The sequence below is a fragment of the Numenius arquata genome, chromosome 11 (genome assembly GCF_964106895.1).
Source record: "Numenius arquata chromosome 11, bNumArq3.hap1.1, whole genome shotgun sequence".
NCBI lineage: Eukaryota > Metazoa > Chordata > Aves > Charadriiformes > Scolopacidae > Numenius > Numenius arquata.
In genome coordinates, this window is record NC_133586.1 from 15397761 (window position 1) to 15417053 (window position 19293).

Here is a 19293-nt window from a genome sequence, read left to right on the forward strand (position 1 = left end):
TTCTTTTTAAGTCACTGCACTCTCTCCGAATTGTGAGTTTTCAAAGACAGTTTCTGAAATTGCAAGAACGGCAAGAGCCAGGCTTCTGAGTATCTTAGTGGGTACAGAGGAATTGAAAATACCTAACTAGTAAACTGGTTGTTTATGATTTTTGTGGGGGATTCCACCATTCCTGTTGGCTGCATAATGGGAGATTTGTGAAGGGCAGCTTTTCACAAATCTTAAATCAGATATAGATTAAGTTTTCAGAGAGGTTCTTGTAATAAAAAGAGTTTTCTTTACATTTGTGTAATTTAATACTGAAATCTGGAGTTTATGTAAAAGAAACGAGATTAGACTTCAGATATTGAATGTGTGACTCGCATTTCCAGTATCATCAAAAAGGTACCCAGCTGTCACTGCACGTTGTTTTGACAGGTCAGAGCTCAAAGAAAGGCAGGAATCTGCACTGTTTTCGAAGTGAAATGGAGATAAATGTGCAATAGATGTGTAGCTGTTAGACTAATTCTTTTAATTGTTTCTGCGGGTCTTCACAGAAGCTAACTTTCTCTCTGTGAGCCTGTAAGTGCCCCGGCTAATTGGTGAGAGGGGGGGTGCAGTGATGTTCCCATGAGCCTGGCAAGGTCTCTCCCCGCTGCTAGCACTAGGCTGAAGCTTGTTCGTTATTTGTGACTATCCCCTTAATGTTCTGTTTTAATTCTAAATAATCATGCATGAAAAATAGACATTATGGATTTTTTGACATGTGGAGATTACACATGTACCCTCCCTTCATAATAATTTCAAGTCCGCATACTATCCCATGTGTGAGAGAGGAGGTAAAATCAAGTGCTAAATGTAATGGATGTGAGGCAAGAACTAAAGAGGCATTCAACAGTTTTTGTTTAAAGTGTAACATTTCTATAAACAGATGTATCTAATTTAATTTATTTTTCTGACTCTAATCTGTATGTTCTGTCTGATGATTGGACATTTAAAAATGTTATAACACTAATTTGGAAAAAAGTTGAATTGATGATAAATCTGTAGAATACAATGCTGGAAGGAGCTATGAACTACATTTATTAAATACATTTCACTTAGTCTGTGTAAAATTATATATATATAATACCGACTAAAATACTACTCTGTATAGTACATGATATCTATGTGTTACTATATATATTTCATGCAGTACGAAATATATAATACTACACTTATGAAAAATTTATGTGATACTGTGTATACTATATATATTTTATTTAGTTAGTAGTGGCAGATGGATTTTTACCTCATTTCTGCTGCTATTATAATAAGTTTTGTGTTTATTGGTAATAAATAAGGCTGCTTCAAATCTTTATTTTTTGGGTGAAGAAAAAAAATCCAATAGAAGGCTGGTCCATCAGTGCTTCCAGTAATATTGCTACACCATTTTCCCCTTGCTAGCCATCAGCTCTGCTGTTGCTGTGAAGCTAATATGAGGTGACTCATTTAGCAGCATATTATTGCATCATTGCAACATGATGTAAGGCACATCAGGCATTATTAAATTAGACTGAATTTTGCAGTATGACAGTAACATTTTATGCACATTAGCACCATACTTAGTGCTTCTTATGGGAATATACTTCAAGTAAACATATTAAGACATAATTTCAGACGACTTTTCAGGATTTACCAATTTCTGCTTTATCAGGAAAAAAAATACACATGCTTCACAGGACTATTAAGACAGATGCCTTTGTGCATCTTCAGAGCATGTTTTGTGTTTCTTAAATTACTTTAAATGTATGCTGATACTTGGGTAGTACCTTGGAGAAAAAATTAGCTGAGTTTTTACTGTTTGTTACAGTAAGTTGGAACAAACTCATCCATCCATCTTCCATCTTTGCTATGATTCAACATAGAAACATTCCCCTCATCTGGGTACCAGTCAGAGAAAGCTAGATTTCTACATGCCTAGCTCACTTCTGCTGAAAAATATTGCAGAATTTAATACAGTATAGGTATTGAGCAACTGGAATTCATGCTGTTGGCTTTTTAGTAAAAATGTTTGACCTTTCTTTGTTTATTGACTTAAGAACAACTGTCTTCACAATTTAATATGGAACTTTAAAGGTTTGCATCTTGTTGTCTGCAAATTGAGCAGTGTATTAAAGAAAACTTACAAGCATGAAAAACTGTATTTATTAGCTATTACATCCTTCACAGACTTAAAAAGTTTGTTTTATTTTTGTGCAAAAAAAATTTTAAGTCACTTTTTAACAAACACACTGTAAGAACTTTGAAATAAACCCCAAAAATGCCCTTAGCACCAATTTCTTGGGCAATTTAACAAATGATCACTTTGGCAAAAGAAATGTTTGCCTTTGCATAGTCAGTAATTTGCCTCTTTCAAATTTAAAAAGACTTTAAAGCGGTTTGAGCAGAATGCAAATCTAAAGAACAATCCTGCAGTGCTGGGGAAAGTGGTAACTGGGAGCACGCTCTGCCTAACAGCTCTCTCGCAGGTTGAAGCAGCGTAATAAGAGTACAAATCCAGAAAGTTGTTGTCTGGGGAGAAAATAAAATCTCACTCGTATTGTGCATAGGCAAAAATGGCAACTTTTTTGTGTTACTGGTGAGGAATATGCAAGCAAGAGTGAGAGCAAGTATTTATACTTGGATGTAGATACCAGCTTCCTGTATAGAGAAAAATTAGTAGAACTGAACAGCACCAACTTAAAAGTATTTTTAACACGTTCCTAAACTGTAAAATTGCAAGATGTGTATAGAGTATAATGGAGAAGATTAACTGATTTTATTTTTTGGTAGAGCATCAGGTAACGTTAGACAGCTGGAAGAATAAGCATACAGACAAAAATGTGAATGTTAGGATGTAAGAGTGTATAAAAATGTATGTGGGAAGCAGAAATGAGATTTACTGACAAAAATGGAAAAGCAGAACACAGTATGAAAAACGTGATTTGAAATACATGTTTTGTAAGAACAAAATACTTGGAAGTGGCAAGAGTGAAAGAAATGAGTGATTGTGAATAGTGGGATTAGAGTAGTGTTCTAGTGGTGTCTGACAGCTGAGAAGTTGCTTAAAATGTGTGAGTCAAAAAAGAAAAAGGTATCTGTAGCACATTGTAATTTAAAACATGGTTATTCTTCAAATGTGTATGAAAGCTTCCAAACAAGTCTTTCTGCTTTTAACAATTCGTTATGTTACTACAAGGACCATCATACTAGACACTCCTAATACGCTTTACTGTGGCATTATATATCAAAGAGTAGTGAGCACTAGACGTCTTACTGGAAGATGAAAGAAGTAATGGACAACTGTGTAGAACAAATAAATTCGGTGGCCAGAGAGTATTTCATAATTTCTTCTTAGGTAGCCTGTTGTCTGTCTGAGCTTTGCATATGCAAGCCCTCTTGCACACAGGGCTCTGCAGTTTACATTTCTTCCTCTAGGAATTCTGTTCATATTCTGAACATTTTTTATTGCTTGTCTCTAAGATGTCTATCTCTACTTGGCTTCCTTGAGAGAAATAATTAGACAGATATTCTGTGTTGAGGATGTGCCATCTGCTCCAATGATATTGTAGTAGTATTGAAAAGATTTATTTCAACAAAAAAAAAAGGGAACTAACAGAAGAGTTTAAATTCATGGAAATATGTAAATAACTTGTCTCAGGAATGATTGGAAATAGGCATATTTAGACCATGCCTAAGTGGTAGACAGTAGAGGAAATAATATTGTGGCAAAAGGGATGCTAGAGTGTGGATAGTTCTCTCTGGAGAATGTTAGGCTAAACCTTGTAGCTAGTGTGTCTCAGATCCCTTCAGGCTCTTTTTTTTTTTTTTTTTTTTTTTTTTTTAATTAAACTTCCAGGTTTTGAAATCAGATCTTTTAAAAATTAATAATAAAAAGTACATAAATATAGAATATACACTTCAATGTAATTGTGTCAATAAGGAAAAATATGCATACTGTAAACACGATAACTATAAAACAGCATAGGTGCTATAGAGGGGCTACCATTTGGTAGTTTTTAGAAAAATTTTAGAATCCACACATGGGTGGGTCTTTTGTTGTTGTTTGTTTTTTTGTTGTTGAGTTTTTTGGGGGTTTTTTGGTTGGTTGGTGGTTTTTTTGTTTGGTTTTTTTTTACTAATGTATCTATTAAACAGCATCAAGCAAGTTCTTCCTGCTCACTGCTGGCAGTATGTTTGAAGATGCTTTGGATGGATCTTTCCAATGAGGCAGAGAAATACATGATATTCTGGACCTTTCTTACCTGTGGGGCCTTAGAAAAGACTACAAGCGGTGGCACCAGTTGCTTGTCTTCCTCACGTAGTTTTAGAAACAGTATAGGGAACATAAGATCTATTCAAATTCAAGTAATACTGAGTTATGGAAGTATAAAAAGCGTCAAAGCTTGTACGTGTGTGGGGTTTTTAATACCAATAGAACTTTAAAGCTGACAAACTGATTTTATTTTGTAAATTTTCTCTTTTTAATCTCCTCTCCTCTGACACCTTTGATGTCAGGTGTCTCCCCAAAGCAGATTTTTACAGTTGAGCTATCAATCTTTAAGAAAGGCGGCTTCTGAAGGAAAGGCTGACATGATGTTAACTGAAGCAGTGACTCTGGATTCTGCCAGCTGATACCATCTTAAAAGGTCGGGATGGCAAGAGGGATGTATAGTTTAAGGGCAGATGGAATGTCCAAATTTGAGTTATTTTGCTTCATTTTACTTCTCAAGTAAAATCAAGCAATATTAACTTTCTCTTGATTATGATTTATTAGATGTGAATTTCTTCTTATGCTATTGGGAAGATAACTCCTGTCTCTCAGCAGATAAAGAGCCTGCAGAACCTTTTTAGAAAGTAAAAATGCACTGGGCACAGGCTAGATTTCTTTTTCCAGAGCTGGAGGTGACCACCTGAAGTTAATCAGGGAAGACATTCCCCCCGGAATGAAGTGGGTAGCAGGTGTTAGGAATTAGTTATAGTTGGGGGAGGGATGCTATTTATAAAAGGGGAGCAGTTCTGCAAGGAATCGTTTTGAATGTCTTAAGCAGACAAACTGTTACTTGTCTTTGCCCTTCTCTTTCTCACACTATTTAGGGTTGGCAGATTTTCTTGCCTCGTTTTAATTTTTGTGTTTGATTGTATTTAAGATAATGAATATCTTGTAAATCAATATATATAGTATCTTACACGTTGCTGCAGAAGGAAGTAAAAAGCATCTTACACCATGGAATGCAGATACAATTTCTTTGGCAATTACTATTTGTCTCCAGCTAATCTTACTGCCCCAAAGTGGGGTGCTTCTCAATTATGAATTTATGGTATTGTTGGAGGATGGGGAAAAGATGAGTTCAATTCTCTTCTCCCAGCCATACCTGTCCGAACGAGATGGATTGCCCTTTGGATTTTCTTGAAGTGTTTATTCCTTTTGTCTAGAACTACTCTAGTATGTTGAGCCCTCATTTACCTTCCTTTTGTAGTTCACAGGGTGAGAAAGTGCTTTCCCAAACTTAGAGATTACTGCTGTCAATGAATGCAGGCCCTGAGTGGCCTTGGGAAGGGGGAGAAGCAGCCTGTCTCCTGTGGGCCAGGAGGGACTGTAGCCTGAGCAGGTGCCTGTGGGTGGAAAGAGGCACAGGACAGATTTGCCTTTTTCATTCCTCTTCCGTGGAACTAAACCATCTGACTTGTGTTGGTTTCAGCTGTGTTGTGGAGTGCTTTTCAAGATGCTAGTGCTCCTGATGGCACAGATTTCTGAAGAGCAGGAAGAGAAGGATAACATTTATTAAGGGGTGGGAATTGTATCCTGGGATATTTACTGGGCTCGTCTACCCATTCACTAGCACCCTACTATTGGACTGAGCTTTCACTTGACCGTATGTGAAAACATACAGATCCTCCATGTTAAGTCCTAACAATTATCTGGTTGCTATATTAATGATAGTTTTTGAACCCTCATTATGTTACGCATTTACTGACTTGGCGCTTAAAGCGAGTGAGATTTTTCTCTTGGTTGTGTGGGAGAGGAGATGCGCAGCTTCCATGCCATATACATGAAACGTTCTACTAATGGTCTGAAATCTTTTGAAATCATTTTGCTGAAGATGCAGAGGGAGAAACAGATGCAAGGATAGTTTGAGTTATATAATATCCTTTATAGTCTGACTTCTGTAAATAAGATTCAGCATAAAATCTTTTATTATAATGTTGACTTCTTATGCTCATATCTTGTAATCATAGAGAAAAGCAGGAAGGCTGGTACCAAAAAATTAAAAAGTAGATGAATAACCCCTCAGCTGCTTCTCTTCTGACATGCTGCAGTTCTCCACAAACCTTCTGCTTTTGTATAATCACAGTAAGGAAGCTGTTCAAATTACTGTTTTCATAATGTATCGAAAAGATTCAAAGGCAAAGGGAAGGGAGCCTGACCTGTAATCACAATGCTTAGTAATGCCTTCCTAGAATTCAGTCAGCAACGCAAAAATACCTTGCCTGGGGGGATGAGCGAAGACAAGCTGAGCCAGCATAACCCCGGGGATTGGACACCAACATCAGCAGGGTGCCGCTTTTAGAAGCCTAAGAGAGCATTTGTAGCCTTGCCAATATGCGGTATCAGTGCAGGGAAGCCACTAGTGCAAAAGAGAAGGAAGGGGCTCATTCAGAATATCTATATTAATCGGATCTTTTAAAGCCGTTTAGATACAAAATGTTTCCTTCTCTTTGCGTTCAATCTTTACTCCTCCCACTGCTTAAAAAATTGTATCTGGAATTCTGAATAAACTTCTTCCTTCTCCCTCCTCTATCCCTGTGCTCAGTCTCAGTATATTTACACATAAACAGAATTATCCGTAGTGGCAGATTCTGCTTAGGGATACATATTGAATAAGCAGCTCATGGTGATCTGGAAAAGCTTTGGTGTAAAAAGAGAATATATTGATACCTTGATGTTTTTCAGTGTTAGCAGTAATTGGGAAGACATTAAAACTAGATGTCTGTTATTTTGGTTATGATGTTGCATCACTTCAGTATTTAGTACCCTAGGTAGCTGTTTTTTACTCCAGTGAGCTAGATTAGCCTGATTACACTGACAGGATGCAGTTGATGGATGACTGTCATTATCTTCTCAAACCTGCATGATACTTTAGGTATAGGAGATGATAATTAAATTTTCAAGAGACTACATTGAGATTATAAGATCTGAGTATTTTTTTGAAATGAGGAATATGTTTGCAATTATCAGCATGTTGTTAGAGGATCCTCTCCTGAGATGTTTTATTAGCAACCCCTGATTTCCTTTAAATTGATCAAGGAAGAATGCTCAAGTTATCATATAACACTTTAGATGTTGTTTTGGTTTTTTGATTCTGATATGTTCCTTCTCCTGAAACAGACCAAAAATGTATCTGATCAAATCTATTGGTAATGGCTTGAAGATGTACAGGTTAGCACAATATATTTAATGAAACCTTGTTTGAGACAAAACACTAGAGAGGATCATAATTAATGCCTCATTTTCTGCCAGTTGCTATTGATTACTCATTCAGGATCCCTTTGTTCTCAAAATGGTAACACTGTATTTCACATTACTATTTGATGATATTCTCAGGATGAGATTCTTTAACAACATGCTGATAATTGCAAACATATCTCTAGAATTTAAATTTAAAATGAATTTACATCATATGTCAGTGTTTTTCCAAATTCAGCTCCTATTTTGGAGTGCATATTCATCACAGCTTCCAAAAATTGGAGTGTTGAATAAGGTGAAATTCAACACTTTATACCTTGGTTATATTTTTGGCTTAAACTGCATTACATGAAACTCAGGTGAATGGTCTTTTTGCAGCCCTAGACCGCTCTACTGTCCTAGTATCTCAGAGGGCGATTATTGGTGAATGTTTTAATTTTGTGCAAGGTTTTCCTTTGGAATCACAGTAACAACAGACGTGACGTAGCTGGGGCATTTTGCAAGTTTAGCAGAGTTTGACTTCTCCATTTTGTTACATTCATTTCAACTATCTCATGCAAATTGTCAGGTTTATCTAGAAGGCTAGACATGTGAAATACTAAGACACATTATATACATGCTTTAAGTCATCCAAATGGCTCACTGTATAAAAGGACATGTGTATGGAACTGTTGCTCTGCCCAGTGCAGCATTGCAAGTTTACAGTAAGGCAAGGAATGCACTTATTGTCTGCTCTACGTAATGCTGAGAAATAGAGAAATGCCGAGTGAGTTTGTCTATGATGAAGTGGTGAGATAGTGGAGGGGTTTGATTGAGATGAGTGCTATTTATTTACTTTTACAAAATAATGTATCTAAGCTCCCAATTTTTGACTAAACCCTTCAGTACTTAAAAAAACCCAACAACAAACCAACCCAAAAAAACCCAAAAACCAAACCACAAAAAACTGTGGACAGTTTTCCTGCCTTAATTAGGGACAGCCTGACTACTGGGACTCAAAGCGTAAATTTTTTTGAAAGAAAGGTAGTGCAAAAAACCTAGGAAAAATAAAATCTAGTTGACTAGTTTATTGGTGGGGGCGGTTTCAAGATCTAAGTTTGCAGTTGGTAGGTTGCAGCTCTCATTTCACTGCCAAAGCAGCCTGCCTTATTATGGCAGCACAATGGCCCTGTCATAATCAGTTGCATATAATGGGCTAATGCTTTTATTCTCAACCATATTATTCTTTTGATAGAAAATAATGAATAATGTAAAGGCACACAGTTGTATTTGGATGAAACTATTGCATAGTTTGGCTATGGCTACACTAGGAAAATCTGAGTTTTTCAAGTGTTTGCTAATACATTTGCATTTAAAAAGTGAATGGGATTTAGACCAAGAAGCACAAGGCTAACTGCCTGTAACTAATACATTTTTGAAAAGGTGGAACTTTACATATGATAGTGTATGGAGTGTTTAAAATGTTCATGAATTTTGCAGGATATCTTGGCTTTCCTATGTACATGTAGCCTAAATGAGGGAGAGCTGCAAGGAATATTAGAGAAGGACATCTGTAGGCCTTTACTTGCCCACATTTCTTTTTTTATATCAAAGTAGGAAAATCAAAGATGTGTTTACCAACATATTAGAATTCTGCTGGCCGCTCTCCTAGAAGTTCATTGAAGGCAGAGCGGTATTTTGGCATCAAGTTGTATCTATAGGATTCTAAAGATTCATAGAGTTAGGCTGGGGAAAAAGAAAACTTCCAAAATAGTCAAGCTCTTTCTTACTTTTATGCTCAAATTCTTTAAAAAACATTTTAAAATATGTTGAGTAAGGAGTTTTTTTTAATCTCAGACATACCATTTTGATATAAGTATATGGTTGATTAGCTTCTTAGTTTGAAGGGAAGCTAACTCCGCGTGCACGTGAGTGCGGCTGCAATACAGTTATTTCCTTTCTGTGACAAAGGTGCATAAATATATCCCCTCAATACATAGATATGATTCTTTTCCCCTGCTTCACCCTCGAAATGTTTGAATAGATGACTCCCCTTCGCTTCGTTTTTGTCTAGATGGTGGCCCTCGTAAAAGCCTTTAGTTTTTGGGTCAGGCCACGCCATTTCCCCTGAGGCTGTCAAAACTGGTTCTTGGTTTTGCTGAAGGGGATACATTTGAAAAGTAAAGGAGTCACGTTTACCTCTTTTTCTCTGTTCTCCTTGGAATTGGGCTTGCTGTGTTCATAGCTGATTCTAATAAAAGCCTTTTTTATTTTTTCTTTCCTATTTTTTTAGGTTGGTTATTGAACACACGTTCCTTAGGGAAAATACCGCTTTAAATAAATTCTTGTTTATCTTGAAGCTGGAAATATGCTTTATAAAATCCACAGAGGCAGATTTTTAGGGGTGATGCCTGTTTATTTATAACAGTAATGCAGACACGACTAGGCAGTGTTCAGGAGAATAACCAGTCATTGATTATTCTTTAGTAATTGGATCCGTGCTTGGCAGATGAGGTTCGGAGCGAGCGTGAACGCTCTCTGTGGAGAATGCTGCAAACTCCGTCTGTAAGCGATCCGCCTCTGCGCAGGGACCTCGGGCACTTAGTCAGGAGAAGCTTGGGGCTGATAATACAAAGCTTTTCTGCTATCCTCAGTGGTATTTTTGTATTCCTTTCTTTATCAGATGCCCTTAGGAAAGGATCAGTCCTAATCAATATTGCTTCTCAATTGGTTCAGACAGGCAGAAAAATCAATAAGCTGAACTAATGACATCTTTTTTTTTTTCTTTTTTTTTTCTTTTTTTTTTTTTTGGAAGACTGAGGAACAATTATAAAATTTTAAACAGATGCTTCATTTGATTGTGGTAGAATGGGTAGAAGAGGGTCGTGTGTGTTTTGGGGTGTCCCCCCCTCTTTTTTTTTCCATAATTAATAAAAAATTCTCACACAAACACAATACAGATCAGGAAAGTTGTTTCGAGTGTGTTGTGTAGCTTGAGATTTACTGGGCATGTATTATATTACTTATACGCTTACTTTATGTTGTTGTAGTAGCCATGCTGCTTTGAAATTCAGGGTCCAATGAAAATGTCAAGAACTGGAATGCTTAGGACAAAAGCAAGGGTGGCAAATGTCATGAGGTAAAGGTTGGAGGTTAAGTCTGGAAAAGATATAGCCACATGCCTTTTGAAATGACTTGGTAGAAGTCAATTTAAGAAGTTTTACTGGGCGGGTTGGGTATTCTTGTCATCTGCTCTCCCTCCCTCTTAATGACTAGAGGAACAGAGGGACTAAGAACCCTGCCACCCCTTGTTTTGGAGGTGTTTGGATGGATCCCGGAACATTTCCAAAATCACTGCCAATGATCAGAAGGAGATGCTGAGGGGAGTGGGGAGGGTTGTCCTTAAGGTGAATGGGACATAGTTCCTAATTGTGTTTGACAGCAGCTCTGGGTGAGCAGGGGCTGGAGCAGACAGCCTCCAGAGGTTCCCTGCCAGCCTCAGCTGTGCTGGGACTCTCCGAGTGGGACACTTTGGCTGCTTGAAATGATGATAATGCTTCCTCCCCTCCCCATGGGCTATGCAAAGAAGTTTGGAAGTTTTCTTTCAGTCCCAACTATTCTTGGGCTGAGCGCAGAACTGGTTTTGTTGCTTCTTTTGGACACAGTGTTGGTTTGGAGGAACTGCTCTTCACAAAATGTTGCCCAAATTTCCTGCACAGTGTCCACCCCTAAAACTCTCATAAATGTTTAGAATAGTATCTTTGCTAAATTCAGGCTTACACTGTGTAAGCCAGATATTCTGATAATCGTTTTCTACAAAACAATGAACTTTTAACTGTTTGTCAAAGACAAAATTAGCAAATCTTGAAACAGTCTACAAGCAGATTTCCCCCCCACACGTATTTTCTGTATACTTTGTTTAAAGATCACCTCACTTATAAGGGTGTCTCATTTCAATATGAGTTTTATATTAACAATTCTAATTTAAAGACTATTTTATTGTAAGAATAAGAACGAAGAAATTGAGTTGAGGGGAAACTTTCTTTTTATGCTTTAATATTTTTAATCATTATTAACTGTGTGATAGAGTTGTAAGAAATAGTTAATGCTTCTGGACCCTCCTTTAGTTTGTAACGGAGCGACTCCTTCACATCCCACTCTTTTCAATTAACATGCAAAATTTTTCATGCTCAAATTAGTCATTAGATAAGTAAAAGATAGACATTTTGGTAGTGGTATAATGCAAAATCATTTATCTGGAGAAACATGCTTGAGGTTATTGCATATTTTATGTATAGTCTGTAATTTTATATGAACTCTGGATTTTCTGCTAATCCCAGCGCATTGCAAGTTAGAAGGGATTTAGTACTTTACTGAGAGCCATGTGAGTTAGCCTCACCTGTCACAAGCCAAAACAACCAGCTTGAATAATATAATGTAATCCAAAAAATATATTTGTTTATGAATGCATCATCTGACAATGGAAGCATTGGCGCCATTTGGACATAGGCAAAACTGAACTGTTGTCCTGCCAGCTGACAGCGTGCGTTACCCGCTTCGTAACGGGAAGACTGCACTAGGTAATGTCCGAGGATGACGAAATCACATCACTTGTTTCTGAAGGTTGCTGGTTCCATAGTGACCTTAAAACTCTGATTTTGCATTTTTTGCAAATATTAAAAGCAAAGTGTCTTTTGCGATGTGTAGCTCATAGTGGACACTGCTGTATGAAGAAAGCTGTGTGCAAGAGCCAGGAGTGAAGTGATGGTGAATGCGTTTTTTTTTTTACTGCCTGCAAGTATTATGTTTTCTGTACAAACAGTTCTGGGGGTTTCACTCCACGTTTTGGGAATTTTCAGACTAAGAGAAGGCTCAGCATAGTATAAACTGTGGAAAAACGATGTTCTCATGAATTGCCAACATTCATTTCAGTTTCACAGAAGAAATCCAAGTAATGTGATGCCAAACAATATATAATGCACTTGTTAAGTGTTTAGAAGGTTTTCATGTTTACTGCATGGAAAGGGAACAAAAAGGGTAGGGTTCAACTACATTGTTGGTTTGAAGTTTTTAAAATGTCATAATTTTTTATGTTCTGTGCATTAATCTAATCTGTTATCTCTTTTGTCTGCATTTGATTTTTTTGACAATTTTTCATGTTTTTATGAATGTAATAGAAGTCTGGATTTCTAAGTATGTGCTAAAACCTAATGTCACACTATAAACTCTTAGCAGTTTTTATCAATTATGTTTATATTGTGTAATAGAAGAGGTGCTACACTGCAAACTAAACAAAGTATTATGACTTTTGTTTAGAATTTAAGTATGAATTGATTTTTTCAGATGCTTTAAACTGAAATAGTTATGGTTTTTTGGAGACTCGCAGCCAAACTTGCTCTGCCTTTCTGAATTATGCTATAGCATGTTCTCTGAATACTAGTTTTAAGAAGTCAACATTTTTCTGAACTCTTAAGACCTTCACTGAAAGCCCAGTAAATTCCTATAATGCTGGGAGCAGTATGTGCACTTAATAGTTTGTTAGCCTGGTATATTAACAGCTGGCTTACTATAGAGCTTAATTTTACTTTTCTCTGTATATTTTGCAGTCTAGTCTGCTTCGGTCAGATATGGGGCTTGGAAGTCCAGGTCAGCTGTCATCCTCGGGAAAACCTGGAACACCCTACTACCCGTTTTCTGGCACAAACCAGCGCCGAAGACCACTTCATGACTCACCAGCTCTTGGTGAGTAATACAGACAGTTTTTAAACTTCTGTTCATGATGCATTTCTGTGGACTTTATTATTTTCTTTGAGAGGTCATTTTATTTACTGGAGATTGGTCTGTACTGAGCAATTCAAATTACAGCAAACTGCTGTATTAGAGATAAACCGGAGTTATTAACATTTTCTTTGAGACGCTAGTTTGGATTCAACACTGGTCAGTATTGCTTATAAAACAAACAAGAAACTCCAATAAACCCCTTAATTGCAAAAGCAATAATGACAGATGGATAGGAGCTGATGACCAGCTGAGTGCCCTTAACCCATGCCATCATTAACTCCTGGAAATGCCTGACCCTGAGGTCATTACCATTATTTAGAAGGGGAAAGACACAAAGGGGAAACAATTATCCTTTTATATGCTAAAAGTAACTTTATTCAGGGCAATATATAGTTCATTGTAATTGGTTCAACATGCCTTTAAAGGTCCTAGCAATTGGATACTAGTAGTTTATCCTAAAATCAAACTACCTTGCAAAATATACAGGCAGGGTTTTGCTTAAAAATTGTTATCATCCTGTGACAATATTAATATTTTATTCTGGAGATACTTGAAGATAAATGGAATTTTCCTACTCGGTTGTAGTCAGTGATGGTTATATTTCATAGCTCTAAAGACTTTCTGTTGAATTAGGGAATCAAGAATGAGGCAGCTGTTGTGTTGTTTCTGCTATAAGACTATGCTGAATAATTAGGTGTGCAAGTTTTACAAAATTCTTTTTGGTACAAAAAGAGAGACTGTAACCTGATACTCTGGTTTAAAAGCTCTATATTTCAGTGTTAACATGTTATGTCATTAGGATTACTCCAGCTACGTGCTTATTTTTTTAAAATGCCCCTCATTATGTATAGCATTTCTATTCCATAATAAAATCTTGTTTGTTAGAATCATATATCTTAAACCATGCTTTAGCCAAATAAGATTTCATCAAATGTAAATTGTTTCTTGAAATAACTTTAGTATTAACTAGAACTGCAAACTCCTCGGGCATTAAAATAGTCCTGAACATGCTTGAAATAATTTATCTTTAATTATAAAAATACGACTTTGGGACTTTACCTATATGTATGTGTGTGTATATGTATGTATTTTGTATAACTTTTTAACTTGTTGTCAAGACAACTGTAATTTAATGTGGGGTTGTCTGTCATTACAAATATTTTTGTAAGTATTCATGTTCCTCAGAATATGAGAATCTAAACGCAGAAGTTCTTCCAATCTGTTTCAGAAAAGGAACGGTCTGAGGAAAGTTCAGCTGAAGCTGTTTGCTACTTGGAAGGGTGTTTGAACTTCTGTAAGGAAGAGTTAGGTTTTAAGATGATGATGTTTTAGCCCCCGTTGAATCGGTTTGAGTGAGAAGCTGCTATTATAGTACCCTGCTGTGGTTTTGAGTAACGGAGCTGTCAGAGCATGACCTGGGTGCTGGGCAGTGGGATGCTGACGTGGGCAGAAAAGTTATGGCATGAAGTGGTCATTGAGGGAGAGTCCTAAATGAGATCGTCTGTTACTTACTTGAATATGTGATTCAGTTAGTTTCTTGTGCAAACTATATAGAGTTCCAGATATTACTAATTTAAACAAAACGAAGCTGTGTGGTGTTTTCTGAGTGATGCTCCTATTTATTTTATCTCTTTGAAAGAGAAGCTCAAGGGGTATAAACCTGTTCAAACTGGTACCAGCGTGACAATCCTCTTTCTGTCATGGCTACGTCTGGGGGACTGTAACCCTGGGCGGGGCGGGTGGTGGTTACAGATCTGTGGAAGAGTTTTTCCAGAAATGGCAGGAAAAGTGCACTTTTATCTCGAGTCTTTTTTCTAATGGCTTGAGAAAGTATGCCTGAAATATTTCCATTTTTTTTTAATAGACTAGTTAAACGTTAGAAAACTGCTGCCTGAGAACTTAAAGCAAAGTCAAATTATGGCCATTTTAGCCCCAAGAAGGAATTGCCAGACAAGGATTTTAACACACTCTATTTAACTTTGCTACTAAAGATCCTTGAAACCAACGAGTGTTCCTTTCCAGGAACATTGAGTGCAGTGTAAATATCTCTTCTAGAAGTCCTTTTATTTTCTTTTCAAACATGCCCTATAGGAAATGATCAGAGTAAAGATATCCAGCAGATATTCTCGCCTTATCTCACCTTTATCTTGTCATACCGTATAATAAAATTGTGATTAAATGTTCTGAGTGAAAATAGAAAAATAAGAATTCTGGATTTTAATTGAAGACTCAATCAGTCAACTGTAGAACTGGTAATCTTACCAGATACTCCTCTTCAGAACATCAGTTAACTTCTAATTTGCATGCATACTGTTGAGATTAATTTTATTAGCAGCTGGCTAAACTGGTTCTGATTCTTGATTTAGGTGGTGAAATTGCTCGGTGCTTTTGTAATGTTACAATAGTTATTGGTGGAAGGAAGCGGGTATCATACTTCCAACTGTACTATTACATGCAAGAAAAGTAATTAGGTCATTAGATTTGCTATTTTTTTGCAACCTTAGTATAGTCTAAAAGCTATAGAAATTTACATCATGTTTGTATTTTTAGAGTATAAATCATACTTTAACATGTCCTAAATTCCTTTTTGATAGTTTTATCTTTACTCTGAAGTGCAGGAAGGCAAACCATTTCTCTCACTAATGAGTCTCATTTTCCTACTTATATATCTCGTAAGTCTTACTTTGTTTTTTAGCAAGTGCATAGGGGCATCAGTGGTGTTAGTGTTCTTAGGAATGATTGCTTTCCTTATGGAAAGAATTGAAAGTAATTATTTAGCAAAGCTTTGCTTTAGAGAAGAACGTCGGTATGTTGCATATTTAAGCACATTCTTATATTGATGTGAAAGACAAATTTCATTGGCACAGAATAAAAATGCACAAAAGTGGAAAATCCATTGTGGAAAGAAAAAACTGTGTAGTGTAGCTATTTATTGTTTTTTATCTCTAATGTAGATATTTGATGAAACATCATTTTTTCTGTGTACAGATCCTCTACAGACAAAGAAAGTAAGAAAGGTGCCCCCTGGTTTGCCTTCTTCTGTAAGTACTACGTTTTTTTACTTATAGTAAACTAATCAAGCTTGAACTGCACTCTCTTTACCTGACGTACATACAAATTACTTTAACATTAAGAGGGCGATCTGCTGGACGTGAACATCTAGGCTGGGTAATTGGGAGTGGATCTGGAGGACTAAATCCACATTTGATGCGGAATTTTTAGGTTTCATAGCAGTGATTTGTAGCTTGCTCATATGCTCCTACCCACTTGTCCCTGTCATTTGAATTCCTCTCTTGGGAAGAGAGCTGGGCCAGGAGCTGTCAAAGAAGATCTCCTGTACAGGTCTTTTGATGTTTAATTAGTCATTATGTTGCTGAACAGGAGGACAGACAGAGATTAATAGCTGAGAATCTTAGAAATTTACATTTGTAATAATCCCAGTGGAGCTGAAGACATTAAGATTCGGAGGACATGTACAGCTCAGCTTGCCTCAGTAGGACTGAGGTTATTAATATGCATAAATCACCGAGTCAGATGTTCATTGTGAAGCCCTGGTGGATTTTAAAGCCTTCATTAAGCCTTTCCTAACTTCAGCCTAGCATCAGGAAAGCTTTCAAGCAACTAGTTTGTTGATCCCTCTTTGCTTGAAAATTTATCCTTCGAGAATAAAGGGCTTTGATGAAAAAGGTTGGAAGGGTTTTGGTGGAAAAATCATTAATGGCTGTGATAATCTAATGCTATAGGGGTGTTCTGTGGTATTAAATATGCTTTATTCTTAAAAGGAAGAAAATTGTTTATAAACGAATCTGCATTTGAAAATCCACGTGAAGGGAAAAATCCCCAGTGAAGCGCAGGACGGAATTATTCCCCCTGCGCAGAACGCGGGGGCTCGGGGGGGCTCCGCCGCCTCACGGGGTCCAGCCCTTTGTTGTGGAAATGGTGCGGGGCTTTGGGTGGACGCAGGTGCGCTGGGCTCGGTCATAACTCGGGGCCGGCTCGGCTGATAGAACACGCCACGCAGGCAATGGGAATATTGCGAGAGCAAAATGGGTTGGATCTGGTTATTTTGTAGTGAGTCTGAAGTACGGGTGGTGTCTTCTGGTCCTCGCGTCTCCCCCGTTTTCTCCTCCCTCTCTCTCCCTCCCTCCCCCTGCTCACGGTGATACATATATATATATACAGAAGCCGGGATCTGAAATCCTCTTTTTCACCGGTACGTGCAGATGGAGCTGGGATAGCGCAGGCTGCCCGGGGCAGCTGTGCTCTGAACCTGCACCTACCTGGGAGCCAGGGCTGCAGCTGCAGGCACTCTGAAAAGCTTTTGCTTGCATAAGCACTTGGGCCCCACTAGAGGCTGAATAGCTGCTTGATAAACAAAATGAACACAATGCCTCAAATCATTATTCCCGAGGCCAGGAATATTCTTCTTCTTCCTTCCCCCCCCCCTTTTTTTTTTCCCCTTCAGCAGCAGCTAAAAATAGTTTGGCAATTTACATTTTAACAGTTGCATGTTATGTAGGGTGGCTTTACAGTCTAGCAGATGATTTCTGCTAGATTAACAAAAATATATTTAAAATGTCAGAGAAGCTAAAACACATAGCAGTGCAATTTTCATGTAATTTATTACTGTAATTCTAAGCAAGTAATAAAGCTTACATTACACGTTTAATATTTAGTAGCATCAGCCAGGTAAAGAGATCATTTTAGTGAATGAAAAATTTCTCTCATTTCTCTTACTAGGCTTTAATTTTAAGAAACAATATTTTTCAAATGGTTTTCATTTAATTCCTCTTCTGTGAGAAGAGTGAAGACAACAAAATGCTGATAAATTTTATTTGTATTAATATTGTACCAATCTGTGCAATAAAGTACAGTTCCTGTGAATAATCAATGATTGTGATGCTGTATTTTTTAAGTACTGTTTCTCTGTATTTCAGTGTTTCAGTGCTAAATAGAGCCTTGAAGTAAAATGACGTATTACAAAAAAAATGATATGAGATATTATGTGTTTGGAAGATGACACAAAACTAAATTTCACTGAGCGTCATAGGAAATGTAAATTGAGTAGATAATTACGTAAGTGTTGTCTTTAAATATACCTTGGTAAGAAGTCAAAATATATTGTGGGAAAGATAAAAAATTGTTTTAGCTAATAGGTAGTGTGGAGAAGTTTAATTATAATATGGAAAATCACAAGAAAGTTGATACTTAATGTATCATACAAATCTGGATTTTTTTTTAATTTTTCAGTTTTTAAAAGATTTTCTGCTATGTTTTTGTGTTAGTATAGGACTACCATGTCAACGGATACTCAACAGTAATTTAGTTTCCTAGATAACTGTAATTTAATAGCAATCTTTTAAGAAATAGTGATTATTTTTAAAAAACACCAAAAATCTTCCTCTAGTCTGTTTCTTTTTCTCTTGGATTTTTATGCTATTTCCTGAAGTTACTTGCTGTGAGGTTTATCTTTCTTCATGTGTTTTTATTAGGGCCTAAAGCAAAAATAGTTTCAGGTAAAAGTGCTAATGAATTGTTTAGTTACTTTCTGGAATGCACCTCAATCTGAACTTGTCCTTTTACTGTAAAAATTAAATGCACCAGGCAAACGCATTTTTAAGTTTTCCGGTTGTAAATTGCAAAGTGGTGAGTCATTGCCCAAAACATTTTGAATGTTGACATGCAAGCATTTATGTTAAACTACAACTACTAAATTTAAAGCCTTGTAGGGAGGATAAAAACTAAAAAGACAGTGGTTTATTTTTTCTCACTGTTAGCTCAAGCCAGGCTTGAATGAACAGAAAGATTATGATGTGCCATTTATACGATAGCAGCAGGGGGAAGAAACACTGTTCAGTGAGTTATGTTATCTTCAGAGACTGAAAACTGCTGTATTTCTGAGAATTTTTCTGATCGTAGGAATTACCTTAACTAAGCCAAGAAACTAATAACATCATATGACTGGAAACCAGTTGTAGCTAATCGTCGGGGCTGCATTAGGAGGAGCAGAGTGTCAGGGTTTTCAAAGAGCTCTCCAGTCCGCAGAGGGAGAAGAAAGAAAAGTA

The 19293-nt window shown here is 36.9% G+C and overlaps 1 protein-coding gene across 3 annotated transcripts in view; it reads left to right on the forward strand.

The window, feature by feature from the left end:
* TCF12 (transcription factor 12) overlaps positions 1-19293 on the forward strand; it is a 167139-nt gene that overhangs the window by 99632 nt on the left and 48214 nt on the right. For all 3 annotated transcript variants that reach the window (XM_074155446.1, XM_074155444.1, XM_074155445.1), the window contains exons 8-9: positions 13054-13189; positions 16217-16269. In XM_074155446.1, the coding sequence (XP_074011547.1) occupies positions 13054-13189; positions 16217-16269 (189 nt within the window). The remainder of the gene's footprint in view (positions 1-13053; positions 13190-16216; positions 16270-19293) is intronic.